The 15,458-nt window shown below is 40.9% G+C and overlaps 1 protein-coding gene and 1 long non-coding RNA gene across 3 annotated transcripts in view; one reads left to right on the plus strand and one right to left on the minus strand.

Moving 5' to 3' along the window:
- Positions 1 to 15,458, plus strand: part of LOC105737684 — a 150,289-nt gene that overhangs the window by 24,345 nt on the left and 110,486 nt on the right. The gene's annotated exons all lie outside the window — the stretch shown is intronic.
- The window catches only part of ENTPD3 (ectonucleoside triphosphate diphosphohydrolase 3), a 40,718-nt gene continuing 27,184 nt past the window's right edge, over positions 1,925 to 15,458 (minus strand). For both annotated transcript variants that reach the window (XM_030812083.1, XM_003256891.3), the window contains 6 exons: positions 15,225 to 15,384; positions 13,990 to 14,223; positions 7,415 to 7,687; positions 7,132 to 7,242; positions 6,570 to 6,707; positions 1,925 to 3,271 (listed from right to left, as the gene is read on the minus strand). In XM_030812083.1, coding sequence (XP_030667943.1) covers positions 3,035 to 3,271; positions 6,570 to 6,707; positions 7,132 to 7,242; positions 7,415 to 7,687; positions 13,990 to 14,223; positions 15,225 to 15,384 — 1,153 coding nt within the window. In that variant the 3' untranslated portion in view covers positions 1,925 to 3,034. The remainder of the gene's footprint in view (positions 3,272 to 6,569; positions 6,708 to 7,131; positions 7,243 to 7,414; positions 7,688 to 13,989; positions 14,224 to 15,224; positions 15,385 to 15,458) is intronic.

Genomic DNA, 15,458 nt, shown 5'->3' on the forward strand with positions numbered 1-15,458 from the left:
GGTTTGGTTGGAACTTTGGGGTTTGGGGTTCCATAGTTGTATTAATTTACTGTAGCTGTGTAATAAATTGCCACAAATTTAGTGGCTTTAAACGTCATATTTTTGTTACTTTATAGTTTTGTAGGTCAGAAGTCAGAGTGGGCTCAACTGGGTTCTCCACTTAGGGTCTCAGTAGGCTGAAATCAAGATATGATCTGACCTGGACTCTTATCTGAAAGCTCTGGGGGAAAATATGCTTCCAAGTTCATTCAGGTTTTTGGCAGAATCCACCTCCTTGCAGCTGTAGGGCTGAGGTTCCTGGTTTTTTGTTGATGCCAGCCAGGGATTGCTCTTAATTTCTAGAGGCTGCACTTAGGGCCTTTGCGCACGGCGCCCTCCATCCTCAAGCTGGCAACTGCATGTGGAATTCTTCTCATGCTTTGAATCTCTGACTTCCTCTTCTGGAGAAAATGCTCTGCCTTTAAAGAGCTCATGTGGTGAGGTTAGGCCTACCTGCATAAGCTCTCCATTTTAAGGTCAACTGATTTGTAATTACATCTGCAAAATCCTTTTGCCATGTGACAATGTAACCACATAATTGGAGTAACACCAGAGGGCGAAGGAGAATTCTGTTCACCACAGTAACAGTGCTAGATATGCCACTTGAACTGCAGATTTCACAATGGTCTATCTATAAAAATTCTTGTGTGTGTGTGTGTGTGTGTGAGAGAGAGAGAGAGAGAGAGAGAGAGAGAGAGAGAGAGAGATTGAGAGATAGTTTTGCTCTGTTACCCAGGCTGGAGTGCAGTGGCATGATCTCGGCTCACTGCAACCTCCACCTCCCAGGCTCAAACAATGCTCTTACCTCAACCTCCCAGGTATCTGGGACTCCAAGTGTTCCCACAACTTCTGGCTAATTTTTGTATTTTTTGGAGAGAAGAGGTTTCGCCACGTTTCCCAGGCTGCGCTCGAACTTCTGGGCTCAAGCAATCCCGCCTGCCTCAGCTAGTCCCAAAAGGCTGAGATTACAGGTGTGAGCTACTGCACCCAGTCAAAAATTCTTCGGTGTGTGTCAGAAAACCTGAAGTACCTCAGCTTATTCTAACTTCCCAAATGAGTTAGAAATGTTGACTAGGACTTGCCTTCATGGAGCTTTGGCTCTCTTTCTTGCACATACAAATTTTTTTCTTGCAAACTCTTGGTGATTTGGATGCTGTTTTTTCCCTGCTATCTCTATAATTTACTGCCCACTTTTCTTAGTCATTCATGGAAACAACCTCAATCAACAAATATGAATAAATACTATGTTCATAGCATATGTCCAAATCCAAAATCACACCTAAAAGGTATCAGCCTTAATAGGTGTTTTTAGATGTCTGTTGAATAAATGAGGAGTGATGTACAATAGGCTTTGCCCTTAAGTAGCCTACTCTGTCTTTTAGAAATAAGCTGTACACATATGCCAAGATAAATAACAATATGAGGACTTACGTGGCTGGTTTTGAAAAAGTGGTCCAGGAGATAGAGCATAGTATGTGTGTGCAAGGAAAGCTTTGTGGAAGACTTACACAAAGGAACTGGACCTTGAGAAACATACATGATTTGGATGGGTGGGAGGATGATCTACAATATAGTAGAGAGGATGGTGGGAGCAAAAGTACAGTTTGGGATAGGAGTAGCCGTTCTGGATGAGAACCAAGATTTGAGTGTCAGGTTGTGGCCTCACAGAGGCTTAGAATTTCAAATAAGGTACAGAAATGCTTGACTTAATAATCTCAAGCAGTCAAAGGTTTATCGAAGTAAAAGCACTTTGAACTCTCTGGAATAAAGGTGATATTAATGAATGGGTTTCTTAATTCGCTAGGGAAAAAAATTTCTCTCATAAATATCACCTAGGGTCCTTAGGAGAAAGAGTACCATATGCCAGTTAACACACACACACCCATTGCAAGTCAAAATAAAATAATAGTTCTTTATTCCATATTCAGCTAAGAAACAGCAATATGAAATAATGCTGATTTTTAGTTTGTAGCCATTGGATTTGCTGGAGTTCTTTCTCATTTGACTTTGGAGATAAATATTCCTGCAGCTTCCTTTTCTTTCCCCAAAGTCAAGACCTATGACTACTATGCAGAGAGGTCTATGATCTAGGAAAGTAATTGGTTAGTAAATCACAGAGTAGGATGTTCTATGACAACAAGTATACTTGTGGGAATGGTGACAAAAATATATACACCATGATAACAATGGAAGGGCAGCCCTTTGCTAAGCAAAAGCCTAGCAAAGGCAGCAAAATCTGGAATGCAATAATCTTGCTAGGGATCAATGTGTTTTTATGGGAGGGCATAGCAATACAATGGTGAGATGAGGAGGATGACAAACACACAGGTTGCAATCTAGTGACCAGAGCCCTAAGTGGGAATTCCACTTGGAGAATGGTCTATAGTTTTCTGGGAGACCTTTTTTATGTCTCTGTGCTTCGGGATCCACCTGTGTGACAGAAGCCTGGCTGTGGCCGCTGCCCTGAAGGAAGTAAGTCTTCTCCCCCAGATACTATATTCTACTGATCTGAGGGGGTTCACTGCTTACGAGATTGCTACAAGAAAGTCTTGGTTAAAGACCAATGGGAAAAAACTATAAAATGAGATATCTGATTGGCGAAATGCTTAATGGATATCTTGCCAGGAAGAATACTGAGGGAGGGAAATGGAAACTGAGCCCTGAGGTCAATTCTTCAACATTAAACTGATACCTTCTCAACTTACTCTTCCTCTGGGGGACTTAAAATAAAGAGCCTGACCTTGATGGCCTGTCTCTTCTCTGTTCCCCAATAGATCAGCACGTGGGTAGTGAGGTCTGTGAAGAACAATATGCACAGAATAGCCAATGCCACCCCAAGAGGTGCTGTGGCAGAAATCAGTATTTGAGAGGCACATGACCTAGGTGTTTGATTTTAGTTAGTTGTATTTCCTGAAGGCAGCCACTTCACCTGCATTGCCTGGTGCCACCCAGGCTGACTAAGCAGCCATTGGACTCCAGGAGCTGCTTTGAAGGCTCAGTCAGAATCCACTGCATGGTCAAAGGCATGCTCGGAGTGCCTCTTTTTTCTGGATGCTGAACACAGGTATGCAAGAAATGCCAGACACAGCAAGGCTGCCGCTGTGAAGAAAGCGAGGGTGCCCACAAAGACAGGTGGTTCTATGGGCAGACGGATCAGAGGGCTTTCAGCTGGGATCTGGTTGGTCAGGCTGAGCATGTAGCCAAGAGACCAGGCTATGCTGCTATTCCCCACCTGTGGAGTAGAGGAGATGGCTCAGTTCTCAGGGCAAGGCTCAAGGCTGCAATTACATACCGGAGGCATACCACTATCAACCTCACAAAGCTCCCATGGGAAATTGTGGCCCAAAGAGGTCAAAGGACTTGCCCAAGTTAAGACACCACACTGTAGCCACAAAGGCTTGGGGAATCTCACCTCCAGTGCTGCAGAAGAAATAGTCAAAAGAACAAATCCTCATAATCTTGTCACAGCCAAGAGTGAAGAAGGCACAGTTAATAACAGTGAAAGTGTTCCTGTTGTCCAGGAGCACAGGGGTGTTTGTGGCTAGATAGAGGCTAATGAGTGGTTTACTGATCCCAGGACCAGTTTCTAAGAATAGAAAATCAGCCCAAATGGGAAGCTGACTGTCAATTTATTCTGGTAGTTTATCCATTTTTGCTTTACATGTTTTTAGGGTGTTTTATTAGGTGTATAAATGTTTCACCTTTGCAATCTTCATAGTGAAGTGAACATTTTATCATTATGTTGTAACCCTCTCTGTCTAGAATGAAGCTCTTGGTATTAAAGACTGCTTTGCCAGATATTAAATAGTTATAACAGCTTTCTTTTGGGTAGTGTTTGATAATTTAAAAAAAAATTATCTTTCAATCTTTCCATGTCTTTATGCTTGAACGACGTTTCTCTTATAAATGGCACCTGCTTGATTTCTAAAAATTCAATTTGACATCTCTTTTAACTGGTAGGTTTAGTCCATTTATAATTATTGTGATTATTAATATATTTACACTTCTTTCTAATATCTTACTTTTAAATTTTCAATTAGTGCTATTTTTCTATATTTTTTTTCTTCTTTCCTGCCTTAAAAATGATATCTGTGGCCAGGCATGGTGGCTCACGCCTATAATCCCAGCGCTTTGGGAGGCTGAGGCGGGCGGATCACCTGAGGTCAGGAGTTCAAGACCAGCCTGGCCAACATGGTGAAACCCTGTCTCTACAAAAATATAAAAATTAGCCAGGCATGATGGTGGGTGCATGTAATCCCAGCTACTCAGGAGGCTGAGGCAGGAGAATTGCTTGAGCCCAGGAGGCAGAGGCTGCAGTGAGCCAAGATCACACCATTGCACTCCAGCCTAGGCGACAGAGTGAGACTCCGTCTCAAAAAAAAAAAAAAAGAAAAAGAGAAAGAAAAAGATATCTCTGTGTTCCCTTTGACAAGAAGAGAATTTTAGGTTACTCTTATGTCCCTGTATCTTATAACTCCTTACCACACCCTTATCATGTGGATATTTTCCATACTTGAGTCATATGAATGGAGTTTTTTATTTTTAATACTTTTCTTTAGTGTTCGTTTTCTGTTTCTTTAATATAATTTTTTTTTTTTTTTGAGATAGAGTCTTGCTCTTTTGCCCAGGCTAAGGTGCAATGGTGAGATCTTGGCTCACTGCAACCTCCACCTCCCAGTTTCAAGCAATTCTCCTGCCTCAGCCTCCTGAGTGGCTGGGAGTACAGGCGCATGCCACCACACCCAGCTAATTTTTTGTATTTTTAGTAGAGACATGGTTTTGCCATGTTGGCCAGGCTGGTCTCAAACTCCTGACCTCAAGTGATTCACCTGCCTCGGCCTCCCAAAGTGCTGGGATTACAGGCGTGAGCCACAGCATCCGGCCTTTTTAATGTAAATTTTAAGCCACAACATCATTTATTCTTACTTCCAGTGTTTTTGTAACATCTCCTGGATTTATTTCTCTTCTTACTTTATTACTTCCACCAAAAATATTTTCATTGTAAGTCTTTGTGCAGCAAATCTTCTTAAGTCTTTTTACACTTTCACATTTTTATTTATTTATTTTTATTTTTATTTTTTGAGATGGAGTTTTGCTGTTGTTGCCCAGGCTGGAGTGCAATGGCATGATCTCGGCTCACGGCAGCCTTCACCCCTCAGGTGCAAGTAATTCTCCTGACTCAGCCTCTGAGTAGCCGGGATTACAGGCATGCACCAACATGCCCGGCTAATTTCATATTTTTAGTAGAGACGGGGTTTCTCCATGTTGGTCAGGCTGGTCTCAAACTCCTGACCTCAGGTGATCCGCCTGCCTCGGCCTCCCAAAGCACTGGGATTATAGGTGTGAGCCACCACGCCCAGCCTACATCTTCACATTTAAATACTAATTTGGCTGGACACAAAATTCTTTATAATTAAAAAAAGGGAACTTTTAACTTAGAATATTATGTCAACTCAAACTGGCATTCAAATGGAAAGTCATTCTCCATTCTTATAATATAATTTACTGGTAATTAGATTCATTAGAAGCAAAGCTTAGAGAGTACATGCTACCAACAGTCCTTATGTCTCCAGACATCCCTATTTTTTTGTAGATGACTCAATTTTATTTATGTAAAAGTAGATAGTCAGAGGCCTAATGCAGGATATTGATTGGTTTAATCTAATTATTGCTGAAGCTGGTATTGAACAGGCTGACTCCAGACATCCTTCAGGCTTCATATCAGCTATTGCTGAAATGGGAAAATTCTCTGGAACCTGGGGAACATAGTGCTGGCTGAACATATTCACAAGGCTTAGCCCTGCCTAAAAACAAGGTATGGAGGTCCTTTCACCTGTCACCAGGTGACAGCTGTGATTCCAGCTTTGGACCATTCTGGTCACTTGACCATCATATATGTATGTATGTTTTTATAGATATCTATAAATATACATATTTTTAAATATATTAAACCCTGAGCTAAGAATATCTTCCCCATCCCCCAAATCTTTGTCAGTAAATATAATGACTTCAGGTTCATTCAAAGAGAAAATATTTATTTAATGCTAATGCAAATCTGTTAGGCCCTAAGGCCTGTATCTTACTCTGACATCTGAATAAAATGGAGAAGAATTAGTTACTATCCTCTTTAAAAAACTGTTACATTTAAAGCTTCTTTTCAGGGTGAAAAGTCTCATATCCTTAACATACTTATTTATGAATTCAACAAACATTTACTAAGCACCTTCTAGGCTCTATCCCTTGTGCTGAGTGCTGGGAATATGAAGATACTGACAGGTCTCTGCCCTCCAGGACCGCCTAGTCCATTGGCCCTTGGCTTCCAGTCTTTTCCAGGAGAATGGACACCCATGAGCAACTCCTCTAAATTCTCCACGACCTCTTCTGGGAAACTCACAAGAAATCAGTCTGATCAGCTTCCACCCAGTGAGTTTAACTCAATACCCTTTTACCTTCTACATTTGTTCCACACACATACATACAAACCTCTCTGTTGGGAAGAAGAAGAGAAAATGATTTGTGCTTTGACTTACTTCTTTTTCAAAATGTATTTGGGGCCAAGTCTCCTCTGTGAATTTGTAACCGTTCACAAACAAGTGGTAGATATAGTTGGCTGAGAAGCAGTAAGAGCGGGCGTATACCTCATCAAATTTGGGGAGCAGCAGTGGGAGCTGAAAGGTTTAAAACATCTGAGAGGCAGGGCAGGCAGGTATGTTTTAAAATGAACACCTTGGGTTAAAAGTCATGTTTTAAAGAATCTTACCACTCATAATTTCATAATAGAAAATACTTTATAATACAATCATATAATCATGCAATATAATTATGAAAATATCCCTATATAATATCACAATATACTAATCTTTAAACTCATTGAGTGCTTATTTTATGCCAAATATTGTTCTAACCATTGTGCATGTAGTTATAACATTAATTCACAACACAGGTGTGGGAGTAGATTCCCTTATTCCTTTTATTTTACAGATGTGATGGAAATAGAAGAGCATAAAGGCTAAATTCACAATATACACACATAGAATAGGGTCTACCATATTTTTTTGTACTGACATTGATCCCTTCTCTTTAAATACTGACCTGACTCCAATTCTGTGAGCAGAAATTCCAGGTGCTAGAGTTGAAGGTGTCCAGGGAAAAGCTACCTGAAAGATTTAAAGCACTGGCTGTGTAGTAGAATCCTGCAAAAGCCTGGAAATAAGTAATACGGAAGGAAATTAGTTCTCAGAATGGGGTATAATAGAAAGGTTTATGGGTGAGGAATAAGAAGGTGGCTAACAGGTTAGCAAAGGAGAAACCAAAAAGTGAGAAATAAATATTCAACGGGGAAAGAAAGGAATCTTCCAGAAGGTTTTGCTCTTACCACAAATGGCCCTTTAATCTTTGGCTGATAAACCCCATCAAAAGAACAAGTTTCTTGATCATGGCAAGCTTTGAAGTCAAATATGGAAGCCACCTTCTCCTTACACAGAGATGGGTCCCCAGTTCCTTCAAAAGTGATGATATCATTGGGGTTATAACTTTCTGGCCTCTGGTCCACAGTGCACAGGCTATCAAATACATGGCCCATGGTGAAGCTGATGCTATAATCCCGAGGGTAACAGGGATTGGTGAGATGGTTTTTGGTAGGAGAATTCTGTAGATATAAGAGTAAGGTATTAGAAACCACTTTTTTTGTGGAGAGCCAAGTATTTCCCTTTTGCAAATTCTCTCTATCACTACCATCCAATGCCAAGAGAGAAACAAAAAATACCACTCTGTGTCAGCATGTCTTTGATCACAGGTTGTCTAGATAATTCAAGTAGGGGTGGGAAAAGGGTGTGTGTGTGTGTGTGTGTGTGTGTGTGTGTGTGACAATTAGCTTGTACCAGGCATAGCGCTAGGCTCTCTCTCACATTATCTGATCCAGCTCTTATGATAGCCCTATGAACCAGGTTTTATGAACTTCACTTGGTGAGAAAATGGAGATATATAATGTATCACTTTAAGTAGAATATCACCTATCCACCTAGCAAAATAATCCAAAAGGTACAAATAAACATAGGAAAGTGAAGTCTCCTTCTCATCCACTTGCAGCCATCAGGCCTCTCTCTGGAAACAATCACTATTGCCAGTTTTTGTGTATCCTCCCAAAGATCTGGCATGCACATGCATATATATTTTTTTCTCCCACGCTTTTCTTTTTTTAAAGCCATAAATGGTAGCAGTTTATATACCCCATTCTACCCGTTGCTTTTCTTACTTAAAAATATATATCTTTGAGATCTTTCCATTCATTTTACTTATACAGTGGCCTATTTTTTTTAGTAGCTGCATGGTATTCCACTGTACAAATAAACCATACTTTATTTAAGGAATATCATCTAGATGAACATTGAGGTGGTTCCCAATCATTTTGCCATTATAAACAAATATCCTTGTCACATATAAATCTTTTATCCATTGCAATTTATTTGATTTAAAGACTCAGAGACTTGGCTTTACTTTTTCCGTATGACTATTCGATCTTTAATCTACTGGTGCAAAATACTCTATTTTATGCTAAAGTCCTAAATGTTGTTGATTCAACTTATGAACTCTCTTTTCTAAGGAATTGGATTTGAACTCTTTTCTAAGGAATTGGATTTGAACTAAGCCACTAAGGCATACTGCTTCCTCTACAGTAAAATCTTTTCTTTTGGCCAGGTGTGATGGCTCACATCTGTAATCCCAGCACTTTAGGAGGCTGAGGCAGGCAGATCATTTGAGGTCAGGAGTTTGAGACCAGCTTGGGCAACATGGTGAAACCCCGTCTTTCCTAAAAATACAAAAATTAGCCAGGCGTGGTGGCATGCACCTGTAGTCCCAGCTACTCGGGAGGCTGAGGCAAGAGAATCACTTGAACCCAGCAGGCGAAGTTTGCAGCAAACTGAGATTGCACCATTACACTCCAGCCTGGGTGACAGAGCAAGACTCAGTCTCAAAAAAAAAAAAATTAAATTAATTTTTTTTGTTGTTGTTTGTAGAGGTAGGGTCTCTCTGTGTTACTCAGGTTGGTCTCAAACTCTTGGGCACAAGAGATTCTCCTGCCTTAGCCTCCCAAAGTGCTAGGATTACAGATGTGAGCCACTGCACCTGGCCACCCTACAGTAAAATCTTGACTCAGACATTTATCCCCACCCTTTCATTTTACTGATGAGGAAACTGAGGTACATATTCAAGTAGTGCAATTGTTTAACAAAGGTCAGTGACAAGATTCTGCAAAAATCCTATAAAAGCTTAACATTCATCAAATATAATCCAAATGAGTGTTTTCCAGAAAGATCTTCATATGACTGAGAAAGAGGCAAACAAGCCCCTTTCTGCCTCTATGGTATGAAAAAAATCTATGATTTTCAAAAATTGTTACATATAATCTATAGCATATCATACTTGGGTCACCCTATGGCTGAAATACTGGTTGAAAGAAAAAAATATGCCGGGCGTGGTGGCTCACGCCTGTAATCCCAGCACTTTGGGAGGCCGAGGCAGGCGGACCACGAGGTCAGGAGATCGAGACCATCCTGGCTAACACAGTGAAACCCCATCTCTACTAAAGAAATAGAAAAAATTAGCCAGGCATGGTGGCGGGCACCTGTAGTCCCAGCTACTCGGGAGGCTGAGGCAGGAGAATGGCGTGAACCTGGGAGGCAGAGCTTGCAGTGAGCCGAGATCGTACCACTGCACTCCAGCCTAGGCGACAGAGCGAGACTCCATCTCAAAAAAAAAAAAAAAAAAGAAAAAAATACCAAATTAATCAATTGGCTATGTAGTATCTACTTCCAAATCTGATTTGTACTTTTTTTCTTTTCTAGTATAGTCTGAAGGGAGATTTATACTTTTAAAATGATTAAAACTATAAATTATTTCTGGCTTGGCCCAGAGAAGAAACAAGATAACATAAATTATTTCTGACTTAGTACATAGGAAAAGCTTAGTAAATATTAGTTCTTTTCTTTTTTTGTGTGTTTGAATTTTTGTTATGGCATTCTTTAAGTATAGTTTGCCAATGTGCCAAGTTTAGGCATTCAACATTCAACAGTCTTCACTGAGCTTAGTGTTTGCAGGGCACTGTCATGAAAAAGTCAGTCAATGGGCTCGAGGGAGAAAAGTCCACTAGAAAACTACAGCATAATCTGATCTTAGAGTAAAACTGGTTAAAACTGGAAAAAACAATGATAGAAACTATTCTCAATAGTGATAGAAAGCTTAAAAAATATACACAAAGAAAATACATTTAACAACAGAGGTACAGAACCAATGATGAAAACTATACATTTTATTGAAGGATACAAGCCAAGAATTAAATAAATGGAAATACATCATATAATTCTGGATAGAAATTGTTGATGTCACTAATAAGCACATTTTAACCAAATTAATATATGAATCAATGAATTGCAATCACAATCTCAACAAAAAACTTCCTTTTTTGTTACTGCTTCAAATGACTTTGAAGTTCAAAATAAACATCTGAGAGTAGAAAAATAGACTTTTGCAAGTAGAAAACATAATATTGGCCTCAAAATAGAATAATGAATGTATAGAACAGAAAATCCAGAAACAGATCCTCATTATCTAAGTACTTATTATTAGAATGTTTTGGAATTCCTGAAGCTTATTTCAAAAAATCATCACAACATGGCTGGTAATCTGAATGGTTTTAATTTTGTTGGAAGATTACCTATTTGTTCATTTAAATAAAAAAATACACCTGTCCTTTGAACCTATCCTACAGAAATAAAATCACTAAGATTATATGAGTAAGAAGGCTTATTATATTATTGTTGTAGCAACAAAACAGGACATAGCCTGATGTCCATGAGGGAGGGTATGATTGATAGATTATGGGATAGTAAATAGTAAAGAAAATAAGTTAATATACTGACCTGGAAAGTGTAGAAGAACAACGTATTAAGCTTTGACCAGTGATGGCATTCAGTAAATGGGATTGGAAGGAGGATCTTTCATTTTTACTTTAACACTCTTTCTATGGTTTTAAATTTTTACAATAAGAATGTAGTTTCTTTCATAATCAAATGGTCATTTTTTTTTTCTTTTTAAGTTATGGTACTTGGAATATTATGCTCTCATAAAAAATCATATTTTAAAAGGACATTAACAACACAGGAAAATGATCATAATATATGGTTAGGTAAAATAAAAGGTAAATATAAAATTATATATACCATATGAAGCCAAGTTTTTACACATTCATACATAAAAAATGGAAGAAAATGCAATAGTATGTTAATAGTGGTTAATTCTGTTTTTAAAGGAATGCTTTATAGTTTTTGGTGTGCATCTTCTAAATGTTTTTCACTGAATATATATTACATTAAAAACAGAAGAAAAATTTCTTACTTAAAAAGGGAAAGAAAGAAAGTGAATGCACATTCCTAATATCTAACATGTTGTCAGAGTGAGACTTCAGCTCTAAGGTGACTGGAGACTTATTGATAAGAAAGTAACTTGCAAAGTACGTATCCAGCTATCAATCTCACCACACTACATAGTTCCTTATATTAGAGATGAGGAAACAAGATCCAGACTGATGGAATTTACTCAGTCAGTGTTTACGATGCAATAATTTGTGTGAACCTTCCAAGTCAGGGCTTGGCAATACATATTTGACCTATGAAACTGTTGGTCAGGCAGGTCTTGACATGAATTTGTCAGTAATCCTCATCTCATCTGGGTCTCTCCTCTTGCATGAGTCAGAAGCCTCCGAGGGCAGAGCCACCCTATCAGGCATCTAGAGGTTACCAGGCAAATTGAAGACATGTGTCCCTGTCCCTGTGAGCTGACTGTGAGAGGCTGGGTGCTCATTTCTCCACGGCTAGTGCTGGGCTCACATTTGGAGACTGGCATTCTCAAGCCTAAATTAGACCTCAGAAAGGTATTTACTTCTCTTCTGTGGACTGCTGGATACATAGATAATCATTCTTCAGTAAACATTGTATGAGTACAAAAACACACAGAGGCACGCAGACAGACAGAAACACACACATTCCACAGGGCCAGCCAAATTTAAAAGATTAGCCTCTCTGATCCTCACTCACCCTGGAAAAAGGAGGATTTCACCTGAGCCTCCACATTCTACCCCTGCTAGGGTCAGAGCTGGAGCAAAGGACGTTAAGCATTGCTAGAGATAAAAGGAGCTGGAGAAAAGAGGATTTTCCAGAGCTTCTCTCCCGGAAAGAAAGAAGCATGTTGGTTGAACTACTTTGATGAGCAAGTGGGGATGAGTGGTGAGTATTGAGACCCCTGATAGGGAGGGTTGATTGAGTTACCTGTAGGGTTTGGTTTGGCTGACTGGGCAGGGAGGTGGAAGTTGGGATGGGAGCCATGGAAGGTGACATGGTTTGGCTTTGTCTCATGTAAAATTGTAATCCCAGTGTTGGAGGAGGGGCCTGGTGAGAGGTGATTGGGGCATGGGGGTGGATTTCCCCCTTGCTGTTCTCGTGATAGTGAGTGAGTTGTCAGGAGATCTGGTTGTTTAAAATTGTATGGCACCTTCCCCTTCACTCTCTCTCTTCCTCCTGTTCCCGCATGTAAGAAGGGCTTGCTTCCACTTCGCCTTCTACTATGATTGTTTTCTGAGTTAATGATTGTTTTTGCCTTCCTCTGTGATTGTTTCCTGAGGCCTCCCTAGAAGCAGAAACCTGTACAGCTCACAGAACCATGAACCAATTAAACAAACCTCTTTTCTTTATAAATTACCTAGTTTCAGGTATTTCTTTATAGCAGTGTGAGCGTGGATTACTACAGAAGGGTAGTTGAGGGCTGTCTGCAGGGTTCTCACATCTGTCCTTTCCAGGCAGTGCTCAGACTCTCCTGACAATAAATGTCCCATGCATGTGTCCTGGGGCCTCAGCCATTTCTGGGAGGATTGGGGAGATGTTTGGGGGAGGGGCCAGAACTGGAAGCTGAGTTCCCACAACCCACCCTGCATGAACACTGGGTAAATGCAGGGGTCTGAAGTTGTGAGTCCTGCTGAAGATGCACTTCTGTGATCCCCTCAACTCCTCTGCAGGATAGAGTCTGTTCCTGTGTTCAGTTATCAGAGTAGGTTGGAGGAATGTGAGTTAACCTACTGATGTTGTGTCCATTTTGTTCATAGGCTGATTCCCCTGCCTTCGAGTCCCATAAGAAGCCAGGATCTGTGGCTTCTGATTTCCTCATACCCCTCTAGGTAGTCAAGGCCCATCTTCTCAGCCACCCAGCCATGGCTAAGATTGATGTCCCCTGAGCACTGACGTTTGGGTCTGGGGTCTCACCTGTGGAGTTAGTGCCCTCATGAACACACACTGCGTAATGTTGAGTTTAATATTAGCAACAGCTTTCTAGCTGATGCCTGAATTAACCTTCTGGGCCCTGGAACACTTACCAAATGAATTACTGATCAACATGATGGAATGTGGTTGCTCTAAAGTTCCGCCGTATAAAGGGTATCAAGCCTGCCTAATATAGACCCATCTAAAAGGAGGCTGAGCCTGGGAAGGGCTCTGCCCTCTCCCCCTTCAGCACACATTTCTCTTGTGACCACTAATATTATTTTGTCTACACCCAGGGGAGTCTCAAAATTCTCAGGCTTATTTAGCTCCTGGTTTAAAACAGTTTGTGTCCATAAAGGGATTCCAGGTCTTGAGTCATTTACAAAACATCTGAAGCTCTGGAACTTCCGTAGACTTCTTACTCAAATTCACTGCAAGTGGGCAACATGAGTGGGAGAGGGAGAGGAAGAAAGAGAGAGAGAGGAAAGGGACTTGGACCCCCAGGAGTAAATTGGAAAATGCTGTTATTTCCATCTACCTTTCAATTGAAGTGGAGAGGACAGACCCCAGAAGGCAGGGCATTCTCCCCTCAGCTCAAACCCTCAAGAGAACACCTGCCACCCCCTACCCCCGACTCAAGTACCTGCAGGAGCATTGCCAGAAACTTCTTCTCAGCCTCATTCCGGCCATAGCACTGGAAGCTGTGTGTGTAGAGCGTGTACACGTAGCCATACAGGGACACCTGCATGATGTCGCTGGTGTTCAGATCCACCTTCTCTCCTGCCACAAAGGATATTTGGGTGGAGGCACCACCTAAGTCCAGGGCACCCATGGTTTCCACTCCATGCGGGTGCACCCACATATGCCACAAGTTCTTCTGCACAATGGGAAAAGGAAGTGAGAAAGAAAGCTAAAGGTACTATCTCTGTTTGCCCAGAGTTCTCCACCCAAGCCTCGTCTCCTATTACTAAGAAGTAGGACAGAGAGAGCATGTGAGGCCAATTCTCTCCTTTTCTTTCAGAGGTGGTGAATTCAAATGCTTAACAGGAGCTGGGCAGGTAACATAGGTAAGTAATAAATGAGTGAAGTAGATTAGGTGTATAATAGGGATTGGTGGGGTCTGTGGCAAACTGGAGAGTCCACGAGTTACACTCTGTTCCCATTACCGTGTGGGAATGTGAGTCTACTGTGACCAGTTCCTCTGATTTTTGGGAGGAGTGAAGAGGTCAGAAGAAGCTAGAAGTATGGATTTTTATGTGAAATTTCCCAAATGTTAATTGTTGGTAATTATTTAAAAATTTAAAATACATTTTAAGGGGAACAAAATAGGTCTTGGGCTGGATATGCTCTGAGTAACTCCTGTTTTGTGCCCCCTGTAACATGGCAGTTGTCTCTTGGAGTCAACTTTCCTCTGCACCAAGGGAGCAGGGAGTGCAGGGATTGGATTGTGAGGAGACCTGGGAACACAGAGTGAAGACCTCCTCCTGTCTCTGGGGACTTAGGGATGCAGACTTCCTGAGGGCTTTGTAAATTTCAGATGGTCATGGAGCCTCTCTGAAGGGTTATTCTTCAACTGCCCTCCCAAAGACCCATAGCCTAGTGTTAAATTTAGATCCCACCCCCTTCAATTTCTTACAAGCTAGTAAAGTGACGAGATTCCCTCCCTTCCTAGCATTTAGTCCTGTTTATGACCAGGTTTTCTCCCCAGCTATATATGTCTTTCTTAGCTATTGCCTCGTAGGTATTTACCTAATGCGTTACGTGATAGGAGTGATACAGGACAGATATCCCTGATGGCATGTACCTCTACTTAGGCTATCACTCACAGGGGATAGGATAAACAGTAAGATTAAAAACCATGCATTTGTTTCCACACACCTCCAGGAAATTTCCCGTTAAATAGTTGGCTGTAATCCATCCATATACCCCTTCCTCCTGCCCAGAAATGATTTGAGCACCCCTAAAGTCAAAGGGCTGGGACTTGAAGTAGCTTTGGATGCTTTCAAGGACTTCATTAGCTGCTGTTTCATTTTGCAACCTGTACAAGGCACAGAACAAACAAGTCTGAGTGCCCAGACAATACAGTCTTAAAATACATAGTCTCACTCAGGT

Source organism: Nomascus leucogenys, chromosome 4 (assembly GCF_006542625.1).
Source record: "Nomascus leucogenys isolate Asia chromosome 4, Asia_NLE_v1, whole genome shotgun sequence".
NCBI classification, from domain to species: Eukaryota; Metazoa; Chordata; class Mammalia; order Primates; family Hylobatidae; genus Nomascus; species Nomascus leucogenys.